At 33.7% G+C, this 20023-nt stretch overlaps 1 protein-coding gene across 1 annotated transcript; it reads right to left on the bottom strand.

Annotated features, from left to right (window-relative positions):
* Positions 1–16990: 16990 nt before the first annotated feature.
* LOC110609185 (heat shock cognate 70 kDa protein 2) lies at positions 16991–20023 on the bottom strand. The gene is made up of 2 exons (XM_021748593.2): positions 19687–20023; positions 16991–19000 (listed from the first exon to the last, which is right to left on the bottom strand). Exons 1-2 carry the CDS (start codon positions 19898–19900, stop codon positions 17271–17273), a joined length of 1944 nt encoding a protein of 647 aa, XP_021604285.1. The 5' UTR covers positions 19901–20023; the 3' UTR covers positions 16991–17270.

Here is a 20023-nt window from a genome sequence, read left to right as displayed (position 1 = left end):
ATAATGATGTATATAAAGAGATATATGTAACAGTGATGTAATAGTTAGTCAGTTAATATAAATGAGTTAGAATGTGCTTTTGCCTATTGTCTAGTGTATGTTAATCCCTAGTGTATGCATGTATCCTGTTTTACAGTTTCTTGATGAGAAATGAGTCAGACCAGGCTTAATATATGTTGTGTTTCGAAAACCCAGTGAATTATAACTGTGAGGGAAGACAGGGATTAATTCCTTTGACCCAAGATCAGTGCATAGGAAAGACCAGGTTTGAGTCCTGTGATCCATAGAGAGGCCATTTGAGAAGACCAGGTTTGATTCCTGTGACTCTGTGGTAGCCAAGTTAACTTATGATATGCTGACCCTTACAGAGTGGGTTCTATGACACAGCGCATAGGGCATGGAGGTTACTTGGTAGAGCATCACTGGTGTATTATAGATAGCCTGAAGGCTAGTTCAGATTTGTATATCTGAGCATTTTGGTTCATATGATTGGACCTACAGAGAGTGTTTTAAAGGTTAAGTCTGGTAGTTTTCAAGTAAAGTTTTCTCAGTTAATAGTCCAGTCGGATTATGTATGGGATTTTAACAGGTACACAGAGTTCAGGAGAGGCTTACTACGGGTCTAGGCGGCCTTAAGCCGATCTGGATCCTAGTGCCGAGCGGTTCGGACCGTTACAAGAGGGGTATCGGTTTTCCGGGCTGTTACAATGCTAAAGCATTTGATGGGGGCTCTAGTGTGGGTTTTATGTATACAGTTTGTGATGCATGCACAGGTCGAGCTTGGTATATGAAAAGTTTAAATTTTTATGAAAATGTATGATCATGTATGGGATTTTATCAGGTACACAAGAGGTATAGTAGGCTTGCTACGGGTTCTGGTGACCTTAAGTCGATCTAAATCCTAGCGCCGGTAGCGGTCTGGTTTTTGGATCGTTATAGAGTGGTATCAGAGCCCTAGGTTCATATGGTCGGACCTAGCGTGTCGGGCTCATAGATGTTATAGAAGGGCAAGCACATTAGGAAAAATCATGTCCACTAGGATAGGATGTATAGTCCTGTCTTGATAATGATGTGAAATGCCATGATATTATGCATGTGCATTAATGATATGTATGAATGTGATGTGAGTTCATGTGTGTCCACATGAACCATATGATGCTAATGTTTATGTGTTGTATGTCGTTTTTCAGAAAACAGAATGCGAGGCACTCGTCGATCTGCGAGATTAACTGGAGTTCCACCTGAAAATGAGGGCATGCATGTCCTACCCCCTGCTCTGCCAAGAGCATGGTCAAGTAGAACCAGCAGAGGAGAAACATCAAGGGACCCTAGAAGGCTCTCAGTTTCCGGGTCGTTACAGGGAATGCTCTCAGTTTCACATGTTCTTCAGTTATGCCTTGCGACCTCATGGATGAACATACTATGTGAAATTCTTTCAAGTGCTTATGTGGATTTTCATTCTCCAAACCTCTTAATTTAGGTAGTAGATGTATCAAACCTGTTTTGTGCTCAAAAGGGACTGTCAATGGCGGATAGGTGATGCAGAGAGGTGCTTGATCGCCTATAGGGGCTGCCAACTCTCTCAGTATTCTTTCTCTTGGCATTGGTGCCCTTATGGCTAGATTTTCTGGTATGAGTTCCTCATGAACAGCAGGTTCAGCATGTGCAGCAGGTTGTCTATTGATTTCAGCCATCTCTGCGGCTGTTTTGTCATGTTCAGAAGGGTTGCACACTGAGTCTGCGATTGCTGGTTCCTTGGGAGCAGATTCGATGGTAGCTTGCTCCCAAAGTGTGGTACTTGCTTCCCAAGTCGCCTGATTGTACGCTCAATTTCTAGATTGTAAGGCAGAGTTTCCTTGTGTCCAGTCCTGGTCATGAAAGAAAAATAAATTAGTTAAATCAACTCCCCGGCAACGGCGCTAATTTTTTACTGTGCGGTTGTCGAAACTGCTCAAAAATAACCTTTTTAGTTATCAATAATTTTACAACTGTAGATAGTGGTAAAAGGATCGAATCCACAGGGAATTAATGCTCACCTATTTTCCTTATCAAGACCAAGTAAATAAATAGACAATAAAAGTAAAATGGGGGGTTTTGAGATTGATGGACTAAACTAGAATTAAAAGCAATAAAGTAAAGTAAATAATTAAAGTAAAGAAATTCAATATGAGAAAAGCTCTAGTTGAAGAATTGGATCCACTTCAGTTGTTGGGATTGATCATTGACACTTAGGTTCCTTTATTTGATTCAATAAATTAGTTATAGAGGTGGAAGACGCTTCTCACCACTATATCCCTCCTTAAGCATAAATTAATTAGGGAACGTCCTCTAATTAATCACTAATCAACAAGTTGCCAAGGAACGTCCTTGGGCCTTTGACAACTAACAACTGTCAATTGCATTAAGAAATAGAGAGACCTAATTCTAGACACCCAAATGTATGGTGATATTGCTAGATCATGCAATTTCCTTAGTTTTTACACCAAGAGTTACTTGTGTTTGAATAATCCAAGCAATTACGGATTTAAAACTATCCAAACTAACAGATTATCACTTTACAATCAACAATCAATGGGCCCTATTAATCTAAACAATAAAGCAACAATGGAATTAAGCATGAAATTGCATAAATATTGAATAACAAAAGATAAACAATATATGTTCAGATCTCCCAATTCATAAAATAACTAAAGTTTCACCTAATCTTCAACTAGAAAAAGAGGTTTCAGCCACTCATGGCTGAAACAAAACACAACTTAAAAGAAAGAGAAGGAGAAGAGAAGTGGTCGGCGGCTTAGCTTTGGAGAAGGAGTGTGTGTGGCCGAATGGGAGAGAGAGTCCAAGGTGCTGCCCTAGATTTCCTTGATGAGGTGGAGCCTTCTTTTGAATTTTGAATTTTGAATTTTGAATTTTGAATTTTGAATATCCTCTTTTGAATTTTGAATTTTGAATGTTCTCCTTTGAATTTTGAATTTTGAATTCATGGGAGACAAGTGCATCTTCTTGATATTTGGCTTTCTCAATAAGGGAGAGGCTTCTTGAAGATTTGAAATTTGAATTTCAAATTACTCTGTTGAATGTACTTTCCTTATTTATCTCCTCTTCAGCTGCAACTCGGCTTGTGCAAACATGTTTGTTCTCCTTTATCCTATTTTAGGCAGTTTTAGGAGTATTTTCACCAAATTACCTCTTTACACCATTTTCTGCAAAATAAGATCAAAACTACAAAATTAAGCAGAAAAGTGTAAATTAACATTAATAACAACATAATAAAATGGTTTAAATTTGGTCTGATCAACTACTCATGGATATGAGTTTTGGCTGGATATGAAAAATATGAAACCTAAAAAGGAGCAGAAGCCTCATGATTGGTTGCTGAAGATACCACTTTCACATTAGTCAAGACATGCATTTTGGAGAACAGTAAAGTGTGTCAACTACACCAACAATTTCACTGAATCATTTAACATCTGGATTGGAAATCTGAGGGGTTTGCTAATCATTCAGATCATTGAGAAAGTAAGGCAAAAATGTATGCTTAGATTCCATGAAAGGTATGAGAAGGCTGCAATTTGGCAAGGTGAGGTAACCCCAAGAATTCAAAAGACTTTGAGGTAAATTATAAACCAGAGTAGATGTGTGAATTTAATTCCGGAAGAAATGATGAATTTGAATGTCATGAAGGTCCTTGTAGGTTTGTAGTTTTACTTGAAAGGAGAACTTGTTCACGTGGTTGGTGGAACATTTTAGGCTTGCCATGCAAGCCTAAAATTAGAGCAATAGAATACAAGAGAGTTGAGATTGAAGATTTTTGTGATGAATATTTCATCATTTCTACATACAAGAAGGTATATCAACATGCAATACATCCCATATCGCAAAGGGATTTGCAACTAGATGAGGATCACCCACTAATGCAGCCTCGTCCTTTGAAAAAGCAATCAAGCAAACCAAAAAAGGCAAGGAGGAGAGAAGATTGTGAGGCAAGTCCAGCTCTAAAGAGAACAAGGAATGCCATAGTGGTTTGCAAAAGGTGTCACAAGTTGGGATATAACAAAAGAACCTATCAAGTTACACCTGGTGGGGTAAAAATATCTCTCTAATTATTATTTTCATTTACATATATATCCATTTAATATTTCAATTTATTTGACTATTTCTATTAATTTTGATTGTAGTCCACCAGTAGTCATAGAAGAAGTCATTTTGAAATGGGGCAAACTAGACATGAGACAGCGGGTATTAATTCTACTCAACTAATAGACCTTCATAGACAAGCATTAGTAAACTAATATGTATTTTGGAAAACTAAAGACATTTTGGAACTTATATTTTTTTGGATATATTTATTTTTGCATGTTGTGATGTTTTTTGTGGACAGGTGTGCAAGTTGTGAGTTTTTTGTTGGATATATTAGATGTACAACATGTTTTTTTTGACAGATTTGGTGAGTTTTAATTTAGTCCAAATTGGATGAAATTGTGATTTTTTTGGACATAATTAGTGTGCAGTTTTTAATGTTTGTTTTTTTTTTTACAGATTTCATTTACCGGTTTTGAACATGTATTGGTCTTCTTAAGATCTTTTGATGTGCAACTATTTTGGATATATACTAGTCATTTCAAATATGCAAATATTGTAAAGCTATTTTGGATAACTTTGGAGAATTTAGATAGGTTTTTTTGTATATATTTTGTAATGTAATGAAAAAAATTTCATTTGTAATATAATGGACTTGATCAGTACAATGATAAGACTGATATTATTATTCAAATGATCAAGTTTTTATATGAATGAATATTCAATTTTTTTCGCATCCTGTGTATGCGTTTACATTTCTTGTTGCTATTTTTTTATAACATTTTTATAAGTGAATAGAGATAAAAATACTTTGTAACAAAATAATACATCTGTGAAGGATACTGTCACTTAATTAACTAAAAGTTCACAACACTATAGTCCCCATACATTTAAATATTTAAATACTATAATTCTTATATTTTTAAATTTGCAGACACTTTAGTCCTCATGTGTTCATTTTTTTAAACACTTACGTTCTCATAAAATTAAATATTCAAATGCTTTAGTCCATTGTATTAATGTAAATTCAAAATATATATTCACAGCAAAAAATTATAGTTTCTATTATCTAAATTTCTAGTCCATATTATTTCAAATCACTTTCATTGCTACTCCAACTACAATAAAAATCAAAACAATTTAAATTTTTCTCAATTGGCACATAATCCCCTAATATTTGCAATCTCATCTCTAATAGCTCTTTGTTCTTCCTTCATCTTCTTCAAATCATTCTTCATCTTTGCAATATCTTCTATTACATTCTCTAACATTTCTTCTATAGGTGTTCATCCCTCATCCACGTTAATGCTGCCACTTGAAGGGGTTGAACTTTGATTCACATGTTCACACCACCTACGAAAACTTCCACACGCATTATCTCTGCAAAAATAATATGGCTTATTAGGGTTTTCGACTGACTCAAAAATCCCTATCCCAGCCCTTTTGCCACATCTGCAGTTTACATTATTCAATCTTCCATTCCAGTATTTGACAGACCCACTTGATGCAGACATTATTTTTCTCCAGTAATGATTTACAACAATCATCGAAAGGAAATAGAGAAGATGTGAGGGGGAAGAAAGATGGAAATGAGAAAAAAAAAAAAGAATCAACAATGACCGAAAGAAAATAGATAAGATATAACGGAGAAAAAAGATATGAGAGAGTAGAAAGATATAAGTGAAAATAAGGATGAAAATGAGAAAAAAAGGGAGAATCAATAATGGCCGAAAAGAAAAGAGAAGATGTGAGGGAGAAAAAGGATGGAGAGATTTTACATTGAGGGGGATTTTATCAAGTTCATTAAGAGTATTTTTAATAAAAAAATCTCATCTCTCATTTTAGACTCTTTGACCAAATAGTCATTTTTTATGGAAAAATCACGAATTCGGATGGAAAAGAAAATGAGAAATTTAAGTATTGAATTGTCAAAATAAAAGAATAAAAGTGTTAATTACGTTCAATTTAAGAGATCAAAAAATAATTTCTCCTTTTAATAATTAATCTGAAAAAATTTTGGGTTCAGAAATTAGCTCTTGATTTTACAAATGAGATGCGCGGCTGTTGTACGAGGAAGGATTCCAAGCCTGTGACGTGACAATGGCCCAGTTGTCTATGACTTGTCCTGCTAAAGTTAGATTTTTCAAAAAAATCCTCACAACTGAAGGACCATCTCTCTCCATGAGCTTACAGCAGCCCATCAATATAAAAGCAAGGAAGACAACAATCTAACATTAATCGTTTTTTCGAAGCGTAAAGTTGATTATGATACATATCTTGTGTTTGTATTTTTGTTTTCTGTTTTCTGTTAAAAAAAGAAAAGAACCTTTAAAAGAAAAGTGCTTAAGGTTTTAAGGCCATATCAATAATTGATTACTGCTTTTTAACGTGCTTAAGGTTCGTTGTTCATGAATTTTCCCTTTTTTTTCTTTTTTCTTTTTCTTCTTTATTTTTTTATTTCCCCCTAAAATAATTGATTAGGCCTACAATATAATCATTTAATTAGAGTAACCACAGAATAAATTGGCCAAAATCAGAATAATCATAGAATAAATTGATTAAAGCCTTCGTATATTGACAATTGAAAAATAATTAAATAAATCAGATATTAAATAAATAATAATTTACAATCACATACTTAATTTATTAATAAATTTAATCTATTAATAAATATATCCAAATAAATTTAAAAGGTTTCAAATTTTATCTTAATCTCCAACGTTTGAGTTAATATAACTCAATATATATAGATAATAACTTTAACCAAGATAATAGTAGAGTATTATGTAAAGCACCGATATTCATGAATTTATATTAAATCTAATTTTTATTTGTTTTATAACATTTAAGAGTATTAATTAATCAAAAATATTTTTTTATTAAAAAATTAAATTATTTAAAGAAAAATATTTTTTTTAAAAGAGAATTATTTTTTTATATTTTAAAAATTTTATTAAATTTTTTTATATAAATTTATTAATATATTTTATTTTATTTTATAAATTAAAATTAAATTATTTTATTAAAAAGTATATTTCAAATATAAATTATTTTGTATTGTTGTAAACGTAATATATTTTTATCCACGCACCTTTCAAATTTTGTTGTCATTATTTAATAATATTATAACTAATTCGTCCGAACTTTGTTGAATTATATATATATATATATATATTAAATGTTAATACAAAAAATAATCTTAAAAAAATATCAAATTTTATTTTTAAAATTTAATTTATATAATTTATACTCGGTTTATCAAGTCAAAACTCTTTAACAAAACTCAATTACTAATGACGCGAAAGTAATTTGATTTTATTTTTTAATCGATTAAAATAATGATGTGGTCACGATTTAGTCACTATTTTCAATTAAATTAAAAATATTCGTATTTAAGATACAGATATAATAAAAAAATTTGAACTAATTGAAACTACATCACTTAGTCGTTGCCAGCAGCAATACAAAAACACTCCCTTATAAATATGGAATCCATTAAGAAATAGCTCATATTTCACTAATTATGGACAATTAACTTTATCTTATTATATTATAAAAGCATTTTAATTAACATTTAAGATACATAAATATTCAATAGAGCTATTACATTTTAAAGACTCATTCAATTTATATTATTAGCGTTAGGTGTGAGTATTCGGTCGGTTCGATTCAAAATCAAATCGAACCGAATAAATCGAAAATCGAAATTTTAGTATTTATAAAAATCGAATCGAAACAAACCGGTCTGATTTAGTTCGATTCGATTCAGTTTGATCGGTTTCGATTTTTAATAATTTTTTTATATTTTACACTTTATTTTTAATATTTTAAAATTTAATTAAAATATTTTAATCTTAATATGATTTAATTTCTCCATATTATTGAAAAAATATATTATTATCACTAATCGGTTTGGTTCAGTTTTTTCGGTTTTTTTCTGATCAAAATCGAACAAAATCGAAATAACCGAAATTTCTGAAATTAAAAACCGAACCGAACCAAAATGTATAAAAAACCGAATTAAATTATCAAATCGATTCGATTCAGTTGATTTTTTCGGTTTGAATCGAATACTGCTCACCCCTAATTAGCAGTGTTAAGAATTGTCATTAAATACTAACCACTTTGTTATTGTTTCTTTTGTAGATAACTCTCCTCGTCAAGTAGTTAAAGCTACTCAGACAACATTATTCACTAACATTCTAACATTTAAAAATAAAATTATAATTATACTTAAATAATAATTTATACAAATGAATTTAAATAAATGTAAAACCAGTATATAAAATTCTCATCAAACTTAAATTAGAGCTGATAATTTTAGGATATATTCGTTTTCGTTTTGCTTTTTTCGTTTCTTTTTATTTGATAAAAAACAAAAATACTTATTGTTAGTATTATATTTTTATTTTTCTTACTTGTTAGAAAATATTTTAAATTTAAAAAAATCAAAAATTCAAACTACAAATATTAATTTTCTTATTATATATTTAATCAAACAATTATCTTTTTATAATTTTTATCAAATTATTATTAATAATTTTAAAATTTTATTTTCATTAATCAAATTCATTTTTTAAAATAGATATTTATTTAATCAATTTATAAAATATTTTTTTTATTATTATAAGAAAAATTTACTAGTCCAATATTGAAAAACTTTAATATTTTAATTTTAAAAATATAGTAAAATATTTTAAAAATTTTAAAAAATTTATTAATTACTCCTTTAATTATTTTTAATTTTTAATTTTTTTACTATTTAATTTTTACGGTATAAAAAACTCATTAATTAATATTTCAGTTTTGTAAAGATACCTATTAATTATTTTCTCTGAGTGAATTTTAAACTTTTTTATAAGAGAAATTTACTATTTAGTCTCTATAATATAAAAAAACTCATTAGTTATTCCTTCAATTTTGAAAAATACATTGAAATATCTTAAGGTATTAAATAATATACAAATTAATCCTTCCATTAGTTTAGTCATCAAATGTTTTATTAATTAATTAATCTTTGTAGTAGGAAAAATTCATTAGGTGATCTTTTAATTTTATAAAAATATTTACTTATTAGTCCATTTGTATCGAAGGAATTTTAAAATTTTTTACAATATTTAATATCTAAAATTAATGGAGCAATTAATTAATATATTTTTTAAAATTTTAAAAATATTTTAATATATATTTTAAAATTAATTTACTAATTAATGAATTTTTCTATATTATAAAAACTAAATAGTAAATTTTTACTTTTGCAATACCCCATTGCTAAAATCAATTGAAGAAGTAACTGGTACACTTTTGAAAGATCAAGAATATTTTAATATAATTTTTAAAATTGAAAAATAAATCAATGAGTTTTTTTATACTATGGGGACAAAAAATCCTTTTTTTTATTATAATATCATATATTTTATAAAAATAATTTATTATTCATTGTTATGTGCAACCATTTAAAAAATGAGTAAATGTCTCAATATATCGAAAGATTGCAAGCTACTCTCGAGCAATATTTGTTCGGGGTTGGCATCATTCATAGTTTCTAGAAAAAGGGAGGAAGCCTCCGTACATATCCCAAAGATTTGGACGGAGGCAATTCAAACGCAATTCAAAGGAAAGTTCAAGTTCTAGGAAGAGGAGTCATCAGACGATTCTTCGAAAGACTTCAACTTGAAGCTGGTATAGGTTGTTCAAAGGTACCAGAAGGAGCAGGAAGAGAACTTTGGCCTAGATGATGCCTCACCCTTGTCAGAAGAGATCTTAACAGAAACTTTTCCAACCAAGTTCAAGCTGCTAAGTTTAAACAAATATGATGGAACAACAGATCCCAGAAGTCACCTGGCGATCTTTAGGACTACCATGCAGCTTCAAGATGTGAACGACTTCGTGTTGTGCCAAGTATTTCCGTCAACACTCATAGGTTTGGCTCAGAAATGGTACCAACATTTGAGTCCAGTTTTAATTCAGAACTTTACACAATTTGTCATGTTATTTAAATTCAGGTTTATTGCTTGTATACCTCCTAAAAAGTTCTTCTCTAACTTTGAAAGATCCGCTAAGGAGAGATCGAGTATTTAAGGAACTTTATCTTATAGTTTAAAACATGTGGAGGAATTAAATCATGAGATAACATGTGAAGCATTGAAGAAAGAAATACAAAACATCAAGTTCATGGATTCCCTAATCAAGAACCCAACCGCTACGTACCAATAGCTAATGGATAAAGTCCAGACATACATAAGACTAGATGATGAAATCCAAGCGCTGAGAGAAGATAAGATGACGAGTCAAAAGCAAAATCAAAAGCCAAAGATGCGAAAATATAAAAGAGACCACAGAAGTACCTAGTCTCCCAAAAAAGGGATGACTAAAATAAGTATAAGAATTATACTCCATTGAATGACTCACGAACACGTATTCTAATGTGAATCAAGAAAAGCAACAAGGAGGTCAGGTAGCCCCCCCAAGGTCAACCCTGAGAGAGCCGAAAGGCGAGACAGAACCAAGTACAGCCGCTTTTACGAAGACTATAGACATACAGTGGAGGAGTGCCGACAACTGAAAGACGAGATCGAGAGGCTAATAAGGGATGACACACTTCAAAAGTTCACCAGAAAGAGTAGAGAAAAGGAGATACATGAACTCGAGGGAACAACCCAAGAAACCACCCCTAACAGTGGACCTAGGGGTTATTCATGTAATTGTGAAAAGACCTAGAGATGGTAAGAGAAAAAAAATGAGTCGCAGAAGATATCCTAAATGTTCAACAGTAGAGTTAGGTCATATGTCTTTAGAGTAGAGAAGAGGAGATACATGAACTCGAGGCAACAACCCAAGAAACCACCCCTAACAGTGAACCTAGGGGTTATTAATGTAATTGCAGAAAGACCTAACGATGGTAAGAGAAAAAAAATGAGTTGCAGAAGATATCCTAAATGTTCAACAGTAGAGTTAGGTCATTGTCTTTAATATAGGTGACCTAGTCTTTAAAACCACCCCAAGAAAGAGTAGGGAAGAGAGGATACATGAACTCGAGGCAAGAACCCAAGAAACCACCCCTAAAAGTGAACCTGGGGGTTATTCATGTAATTGCGAAAAGACCTAGCAATGGTGAGAGAAAAAATAAATGAGTCGCAGTAGATATCCTAAATGTTTAACTGTAGAGTTAGGTAATATGTCTTTAATATAGGAGACCTAGTCTTTAAAAGAACAGATGAAGCAGGCGATAATGCCGGATCTAGTAAATTGGGTAAAAACTAAAAAGGACCATTTAGGGTCTCGAAAATTATTTATCCGGGGTCTTATAAGCTGATCAAGTTAAATGGCCAAGTTATTCCCTACTTCTGAAATATCGATAATCTGAGAAAATTTTATTAATAACAGTTAATGATGTATTTTTTCATGTGTTGTGCTCTTTAGTGACAAGGAACAACGGGGTTGTCTTCCTCAAAAAGATTAAAGAGCATTCATTAAAGGCCACAAGGTGGGTTTTGCTAAGCCACCTGATCCGAGTGTTGTCCCGCTAACTAAGGCATTATGTGCCAGGCTACAAGGCAGGTTCCACTAGGCCGTAATTCGGGTGTTATTCTCGCTAATCAATGTATTCTACACTAGGCCATAATCCAGGTATTAGTATCGCTAATCAAGACATTCTACACTAGGCCACAAGGCGAGTTTCTTCATACCATAATCTAGGTGTTAGTCCCACTAATCAAGGGTTTCTATGCCAGCCCACAAGTTAGGTTCCACTAGGCCATAATCTGGGTGTTAGTCCTGCTAATCAAGCCATTTTGTGCCAAAACTGCAAGGCAGGTATCCGCCAAGCTCGATGACCGAGTGTTAGTCCCATATAAAAATTTCTAATGCATTTTATACTCAAGCCACAAGGCGAGTATCTGTTAGCCTCAATGACTGGATGTTAGTCCTATATAAAAATTTCTAAGGCATTTTATGCCCATGCCTCAAGGTGGGTATCTGCTAGGTTCGACAATCAGGTATTAGTCCCATCTAAAAATTTCTAAGGCATTTTATGCTCATGCCACAAGGCGGGTATCTGCTAGACCACGCAACCGGGTGTTAGTCCCATTTTATAAAATTTTCGTAAGTTATTTTATGCATAGGCCACAAGTCAGGTATTCGCTAGGCCATAAGTCCGAGCATTGATCCAATTCTGTAAAATTTTCAAAGTTATTTATTTTATGGCCACTAGTTAGGCTAGTAATCAGGTGTTACGACCGATTAGCGAGCCTGTCTTAATCATTTTTTAGCAAAGGCAATGTTTACCATGTTCTTTGGTTGGGCGTTAACCCCTTAGCTATTTTTTAAATGATTATTTAAGTCTTGATTGGACGAGGGTCTTGGACAAGTCAGTGAAGATAATGGCAAGCTATGCAAAAAATATATTTTCTTTGAAAGATTACAAAAGATTACATAGGAGGAAGGATGTTTTTAGTTTCCTCCTCCCGAGTCTTTGTTATATTTTCATTCTCTATATCTGTTACATCATTTGTAGAGACCTAGTCGGTGGAATTATTCTCAGCTTGTCCTTCCTCCTCTTGCTCATCATCATCTCCCTCCTCATCTAGGAAGATATTGTCTATCTAGACAAAATCCTCATAAGAAAACTGCTTCACCAACTCCTTCTTGACCAAATCTTGGCCCTCAATGAACATCTCCCCTCCCCGGGCCACCATTTCTTGAAGTTCTGCTTCCAATTCAGTGATCCTGGTGGAGGCAGCCTGGTCCTCCTCAACTTAAGACTGAAGCTCCTGGACTTGGTGCTGAAGCATGGCCACTTGATCCTCGGCTGCTTTTACTCGATTCTCAAGGGCTAACTTTGAAGTATTTTCTTGGTCCAGGTCCACCTAGAGCTTATACACTAAATCTAGTGTCTCCTTCATCTTACCCTCCACTTTCTCAACTCGAACCTTTAGCCTCGAGTATTCCTCTTGTATGAGACTTTTGTCTGTCTCCTGGGTGTCTAACTCACACCTTAGAGCCTTATTACGCTCCTTGGCCATGTAAGCACAAAGGGCACTCTCCATTGCGGAATGGATAATGTTGTCATAGATATCGTCTGTCCCAACAGCATTCAGCCGATGAAGATCTTCGAGCCTTAGAGCATTCTTAGTTATAAGGACCGACAGTCGAGGTTCCTCGAGAAGTGATGACATTCGAGTCAAGGCCAGAGCCAAGTGTTGAATGCCCTAAGGCCACACGACTTCAGCTTCAGCATTTTCTTGTGGTGGATCGACAAGGATAGGGGCTACTATAGGAATACCCCTAGAGGAAGACTCAGGTTGAGTGGGGATTACTTCCTCGATTGTATGCGAAGGAGGGGGAGGAAGAATGATAATCTTCTTAGTGCGATGAGCAGGCTTAGGGGAGGCGCGGTCGCTCTAGCAACAATCTTGCCTTTTCAGGTAGCACGAGCAGCCTTAGTGAATTTATTTTTTGATCCAGCCATATTTGCATAAAATAAAAAGTTAGTAAGACAGTTAGTTTCAAAAATAAAGGAGTTAGATAGAAAAATAACCCACACGCTAGCATATGAGGTGCTTTCCTAAATGTTCGAAAGGCTGGGCAGGTGAGGAGCCTGAGCCTGGTCAGCTTAAGTGTGGTTTTGCCAAGACAGAATGGCATTCTTCACCGCCACGGTAATATCGATCTTTTATGTCAAGGTTATCCTCTGAAGGAAGTCCAAAAACTCCTCCTCATCCCGTCGTGGTTGGACTCCGTCGTGGTTGGACTCTATCCTTCAGAAACTCTACATATATATTCCAATTAGTTTGGAGCCGACCAAAACCCTCAAATACCTGGTGACGTAAGATGAAAAATTTATTTTTTCAGCATTTACGAGAAGAGAATATCCGGCCGAAAATGGTTTGGCAGTTTCTCCCCCTAAAATACCAAAATTCTTCATTCTTTCGGGTTTATAGCTGGTACAGCTGGGAGAACAGTGCAATACTCAGCTCAATGTTATTATTAAAACAAATGAACGGGAAGGCCACCAAGATCCTCCAATTGTTGGTGTGTCGAAAACTTATGGAATCGAAGAACCTCAGTAAAAAATGGGTTCATGGGGAATCGAAGACCTACCTTCAGCTACCCTTCATAGATTATGATGGTATCCTCCACAAGGATCTGGTCATCCATACGAACGCTCGGAGATGGAGTGAAGACATGGAAGATTTCTCAAAAGATGTGTTATTGATCATATAAGCAATCTACGTCCTTCTCAATTAGTACGAAAGGGATGTCATTAACCAAATGGCTTTCATTCTTATGGATCGCCTTCAATGAAACGATGGGTGCCTGAGCACAAATGGAGCTGTTGGAGGAGGAGCTTGAAGCAAAACTTCCACTAGGAGAAGAAAGAGAAAAAGAGAAAGTACTCCTATTCATTTTTATAAAAGGGAAAGCAAGAAAGAATTACCTAGAAGTAAGGAGATGTGAATAAGAGAAGTGGTCAAGGCTTTTATAAAGCAAAGATGTCAGTTGTGAGTAAAAGTAGTATCTGGAGGAGAAGTAGGGTTCTTATATAATAGTTTTGACAGCAAGTTTTGAATGCAGCTCGAAAAATAAGACAATAATCATTTATGATCAGGGACAAGTAGAGCGATGCGAGTCTAGAAAGTCAATTTAGATATGCCACAAGCCCAAGATCGTGAAGACAACTGTCACCTTCGAATGTGAAGAATTGAAAATCAGTGGGAGGATCTCTGATGTAACATAACAATCGGACAAAATAAGTCATGAGCTGTCACCAAAAGATAGGGCCACATGGCAAAGCCTTGATAAGCCGATATGCGATTTCACCAGTAAAAAGGAAGATTCAGATACCGTAATACCCGATTCTTCATCAAGACTCGCCCTCTCCTGAATAAGTCGAGTATTCACATAAAGTTATCGTTAGTATATAACTCCAGCAAATCTCCATTATGCCTATAATCACGGGATCTCCTAGCAATTAGCTGGTACTAATCGGATTTTCAGGAGATGCAATAATTAACTCTATATTCTTACAGTATAAAAACTAACGATCGTAGAGATAAAGATACACAATTCATACATAACTACTCTTGAATTCTAAATAATTCCTTACGTTTACTCTTTTTTTCAGTTTACTGACTTGAACTTGGAGGATCTGCTATGGATACCAACCATCTCACTCTCTCTTTCTTACAAATTGACCAATTATAGCACATCTCTAATTTAGCCACATCACTATCTTAATTATTATTTATAGTATATTTAATTTATTATAATGTCTTGTAATTTTAAATAATTTATTAATATAAAAAAATAATTAAAAATATTATAACTAATAAATTTTTAAAAAATAATATAATTTAAATGAACAATAAAATTAAAACAGTTATCAACGAATAGAACAGAATTTTAATTGTAAAGTTGATTCAAAATAGAACTGATAAGCCTCATATCAGTTACTTATTAGCTATCGGTTGGTTATTTAAATATTTATCAAACACTTTAATTTAACTGTTTGGATATCATCAACTACTAGTAGTATTCAACAATTAAACCAAACACCTCTAATTCAAAATTCAACTTTTTAATTTTACAGTTTATCATTTTAATTTTTTAAAAAGACTTTATTTTGATTTCAAAATTCTAGTTTCAATACAGTTCAATTTATTTGATTCAATTACAATTTCAATCCAAAATTCAGTTAATTCAATTTCCGATCCAGTTTAATTTCTAAGTCCAGTTCATCTTTACATTTGAAGGATGAATCATATGTTACATTTACATTCAGTAATCTAGTTCAATTTCAAGTTTATTTCATCCTTACCTTTCAAGTATCAATCACATTATGTTTTTTATAAGCAATTCAAACTACTATTACAATAACATCCACGGAAAATTAGTCACAATTCTGAAATTTAGTACAACTTCACATTTTGCATTCAAAATGAAATCCACTGATAGTTTTGTCTACAATTGCAGTTCAACAGTTCAGTAAACGGAGATGAGATGTCGGCACCCATATTATATTTGTTACATCTACATGAATGATTGCACGAGTAGCTTCTCATGCGCTAAATTATACTTTAATACAAATTTCCTAAGATTTATTTAGTGGTGACTCGCTAATTTATACATTTTATTCCAGTATTATATTTGATCTAAATAGTTAGATAAATCGTAATGCCATTTCTATATAAATATTATACTTTTCCTCTAGGTGGTATCAGTGCTCTCAATTAAGGGGAGAAAATTTACTAGTTAGTTTAGTTCCTACAAACTTCCTGCCATTTTAAAATATTCAACAATTAATTTATTTATTAAACTTCCTGCCATTTTAAAATATTCAACAATTAATTTATTTATTTATTTTATCCATTAAATATTATAAAAAAAATTAATTAATAATTTTTTAAAATTATAAAAATTAAATAATAAATTATTTAAAAACTAAAATTTAATAAAAAAATTAATTAATTAAGTTTTTTAAAAAATAATAAATTAATTAATAAATTTTTTAAAATTATAAAAATTAAATAATAAATTATTTAAAAACCAAAAATTAATAAAAAAATAATTTATAAATTCTTTTAAAATATTAAAAAATAAATTTTCACGCTATTTATGTCAACACATAATAAGATACCACGTATAATAAATAGAATAAACAGTATAATAAATAAAAGTAGACAACCAAAAAATCAATCAAATTAAGTTAATTTAAAATTTTAATTTATTTTTTTATCTATTTCAATTTGATTTAATTTTTAATTTTACAAATTTTAATTCAATTTAATTTTAATTAAAAAAATTAATATAATTAATAATAATAATATATTATTTTTAATAATATAAAAAAATTATATCATATTAAAATTAAAATACCTCACCTCTAATAACAAGTAACTTTAACCAGATATAAGTAAATATTAACTAGTGCAATTTTTTATGGATAAATATTCGCAACTTTCATTTTTGGGTCGGGAGATGCTGAAATCAGGGCTTGGCAACCCCTCTCCCATTTTACATGTTTGGACGCCTAGAAGTTTAATCAAGGATCGTAACGGTGGTTGGCTTTGAATATACCTTTATAATACGTCAAAGCCCAAAAATAGTCGACATGTCACATGAATATTTCAAAAAGAAGATAAAAATCGAAAACCTAGCAAAAGGGAGAACGGAAACCCCACAAAACATATTTAGTCAACTTCCTCAATCTTAGGACCGGCAGCGCTGCCACCTGATGGGACATCATCATCCATTCCACCACCCATGTCAGCTCCAGCACCCTGATACATCTTGGCAATGATGGGATTGCAGATGCTCTCCAATTCCTTCATCTTGTCCTCAAACTCATCAGCTTCAGCTAACTGGTTGCTGTCCAACCATTGAATGGCCGACTCTATGGCATCTTCTATTTTCTTCTTATCACCTGGTGGAAGCTTGGCACCGATCTTCTCATCCTTCACTGTATTCCGCATGTTGTATGAATAATTCTCCAATGCATTCTTCGCCTCAACCTTCTTCTTGTGTTCTTCATCCTCAGACTTGTATTTTTCTGCTTCTTGAACCATCTTCTCAATCTCCTCTTTGGAGAGCCTTCCCTTATCATTGGTAATGGTGATCTTGTTCTTCTGTCCTGTTGTCTTGTCCTCAGCAGATACATTCAAGATGCCATTAGCATCAATGTCAAAGCACACTGTGATCTGTGGTACGCCCCTTGGAGCCGGAGGAATGCCAGAGAGCTCAAATTTACCAAGCAAGTTGTTATCTCTTGTCCTTGTTCTTTCTCCTTCGTATACCTGGATCAAGACACCTGGCTGATTGTCGGAGTAGGTAGAGAACACTTGCTCCTTCTTGGTGGGGATGGTGGTATTCCTGGGTATTAACACAGTCATAACACCACCAGCAGTTTCCAAACCAAGAGAGAGAGGAGTGACATCCAACAAAAGGAGGTCCTGCACCTTCTCATTACCCTCACCACTCAAAATAGCTGCCTGGACAGCAGCACCATAAGCAACAGCTTCATCAGGGTTGATGCTCTTGCAGAGCTCCTTGCCATTAAAGAAGTCCTGTAGAAGCTGCTGGACCTTGGGAATTCTAGTTGACCCACCAACAAGCACAACATCATGTACAGTGCTCTTGTCCATCTTGGCATCTCTTAAACACTTCTCAACTGGTTCCATACATTTTCTGAACAGATCCATGTTAAGTTCCTCAAACCTGGCTCGTGTGATGGTGGAGTAGAAGTCAATACCCTCATACAAGGAGTCGATTTCAATTGTGGTCTGTGCAGTTGATGAGAGAGTTCTCTTAGCACGTTCGCAGGATGTCCTCAGCCTCCTGAGAGCTCTGGGGTTGCCACTGATGTCCTTCTTATGCTTTCTCTTAAACTCCTGTACAAAGTGGTTCACCATTCTATTATCAAAATCTTCACCCCCCAGATGCGTGTCTCCAGCTGTGGCCTTCACCTCAAATATACCCTCCTCAATGGTGAGAAGGGAAACATCGAAAGTTCCACCACCAAGATCAAAAATCAAGACATTCTTCTCACCAACACTAGTAGCCTTCTTGTCAAGACCATATGCAATAGCAGCAGCTGTGGGCTCATTGATGATACGCATCACATTAAGACCAGCAATTACACCAGCATCCTTGGTGGCCTGACGTTGTGAATCATTGAAGTAGGCAGGGACAGTAACCACAGCATTCTTGACGGTGGAGCCAAGGTAAGCCTCAGCAATCTCCCGCATTTTTATTAGGACCATGGAGGAGATCTCTTCAGCAGCAAATTGCTTTTCCTCACCTTTGTATGTAACAACAATCATGGGCTTGTCACCAGGACCAGGAATGACCTTAAATGGCCACAATTTGACGTCACTCTGAACAGAGGCATCACTGAATCTCCTTCCAATCAACCTCTTCGCATCTGGAACATCAATTCTAGAGTTAGCAAGTACAAATAGGAGACTAGAGTAGCAAAATAAAAATGCAAAGGCAAACATACAATTAGCAAACTAAGGTAACCACACAGGTGCAATTAATTTTTTTTTCAATTATTAAAATTGTGAGATTAAATAGCACAATTAATTTTTTAACATTTTATTTAAACAAAACCGAGTATAGTTAGGAAACCCTACTACAAATTTTTGTTTGGAATCTGAAATTCGGTAGATGCGAATTTCCATTTCAGACGTATAAAATCCAATATTATATCTCAAACTGCCTCATAAGTAACACTCAGTCGACGAATGAAACATTTATAGCTGAACTGTTCAAAAACAGAACCGTTGAACTTCAGATCTTTTACAAATTGAGCAGGGTATGGTATTGCATAGCATAAATTAAAATAAAATCAAGCGACAAAAATATCATAGTTTCATGTTTAAACTTCTAGAAGACAGATCCTTGATTCATACAAGGATTCAGGTCACAAGAACTTACACTGGTTGAAATGCTACGTCAAATGCAAATCACGGAAAATAATAAATCAACGAAAACCTACCTAAGCAGTTATATCTAGGCATTGCAAGAACAAGATCAACAAAGGAACGTCCGAGATCTAATCTACCAAACAGATCTACCAGTAGAAGGCAAAGGAGCTCCAGAACTTACCAAAAACGGTGTTAATGGGGTTCATAGCCACCTGATTCTTTGCTGCATCTCCGATCAAACGCTCTGTATCAGTGAATCCAACATAGGACGGCGTCGTTCTGTTTCCTTGATCATTGGCAATGATCTCCACACGATCATGTTGCCAAACACCCACGCAAGAGTACGTTGTACCGAGATCAATACCGATCGCTGGACCCTCTCCTTTACCTGCCATTTTCCTAGCCTTTTCTCTTCTGGCTCCGCTCTTTGGACCAATATATTGGGAATGTGAAAAGAAGAAACACAGCGAGCAACTACAAAAAACTAGGGTTTCAGGTGATGGAAGAATTCATAAAGA

The sequence above is a fragment of the Manihot esculenta genome, chromosome 8 (assembly GCF_001659605.2).
Source record: "Manihot esculenta cultivar AM560-2 chromosome 8, M.esculenta_v8, whole genome shotgun sequence".
Classification (NCBI taxonomy): Eukaryota; Viridiplantae; Streptophyta; class Magnoliopsida; order Malpighiales; family Euphorbiaceae; genus Manihot; species Manihot esculenta.
Note: the sequence above shows the minus strand (reverse complement) of the source record. Positions and strands in the feature narration are given on the sequence as shown.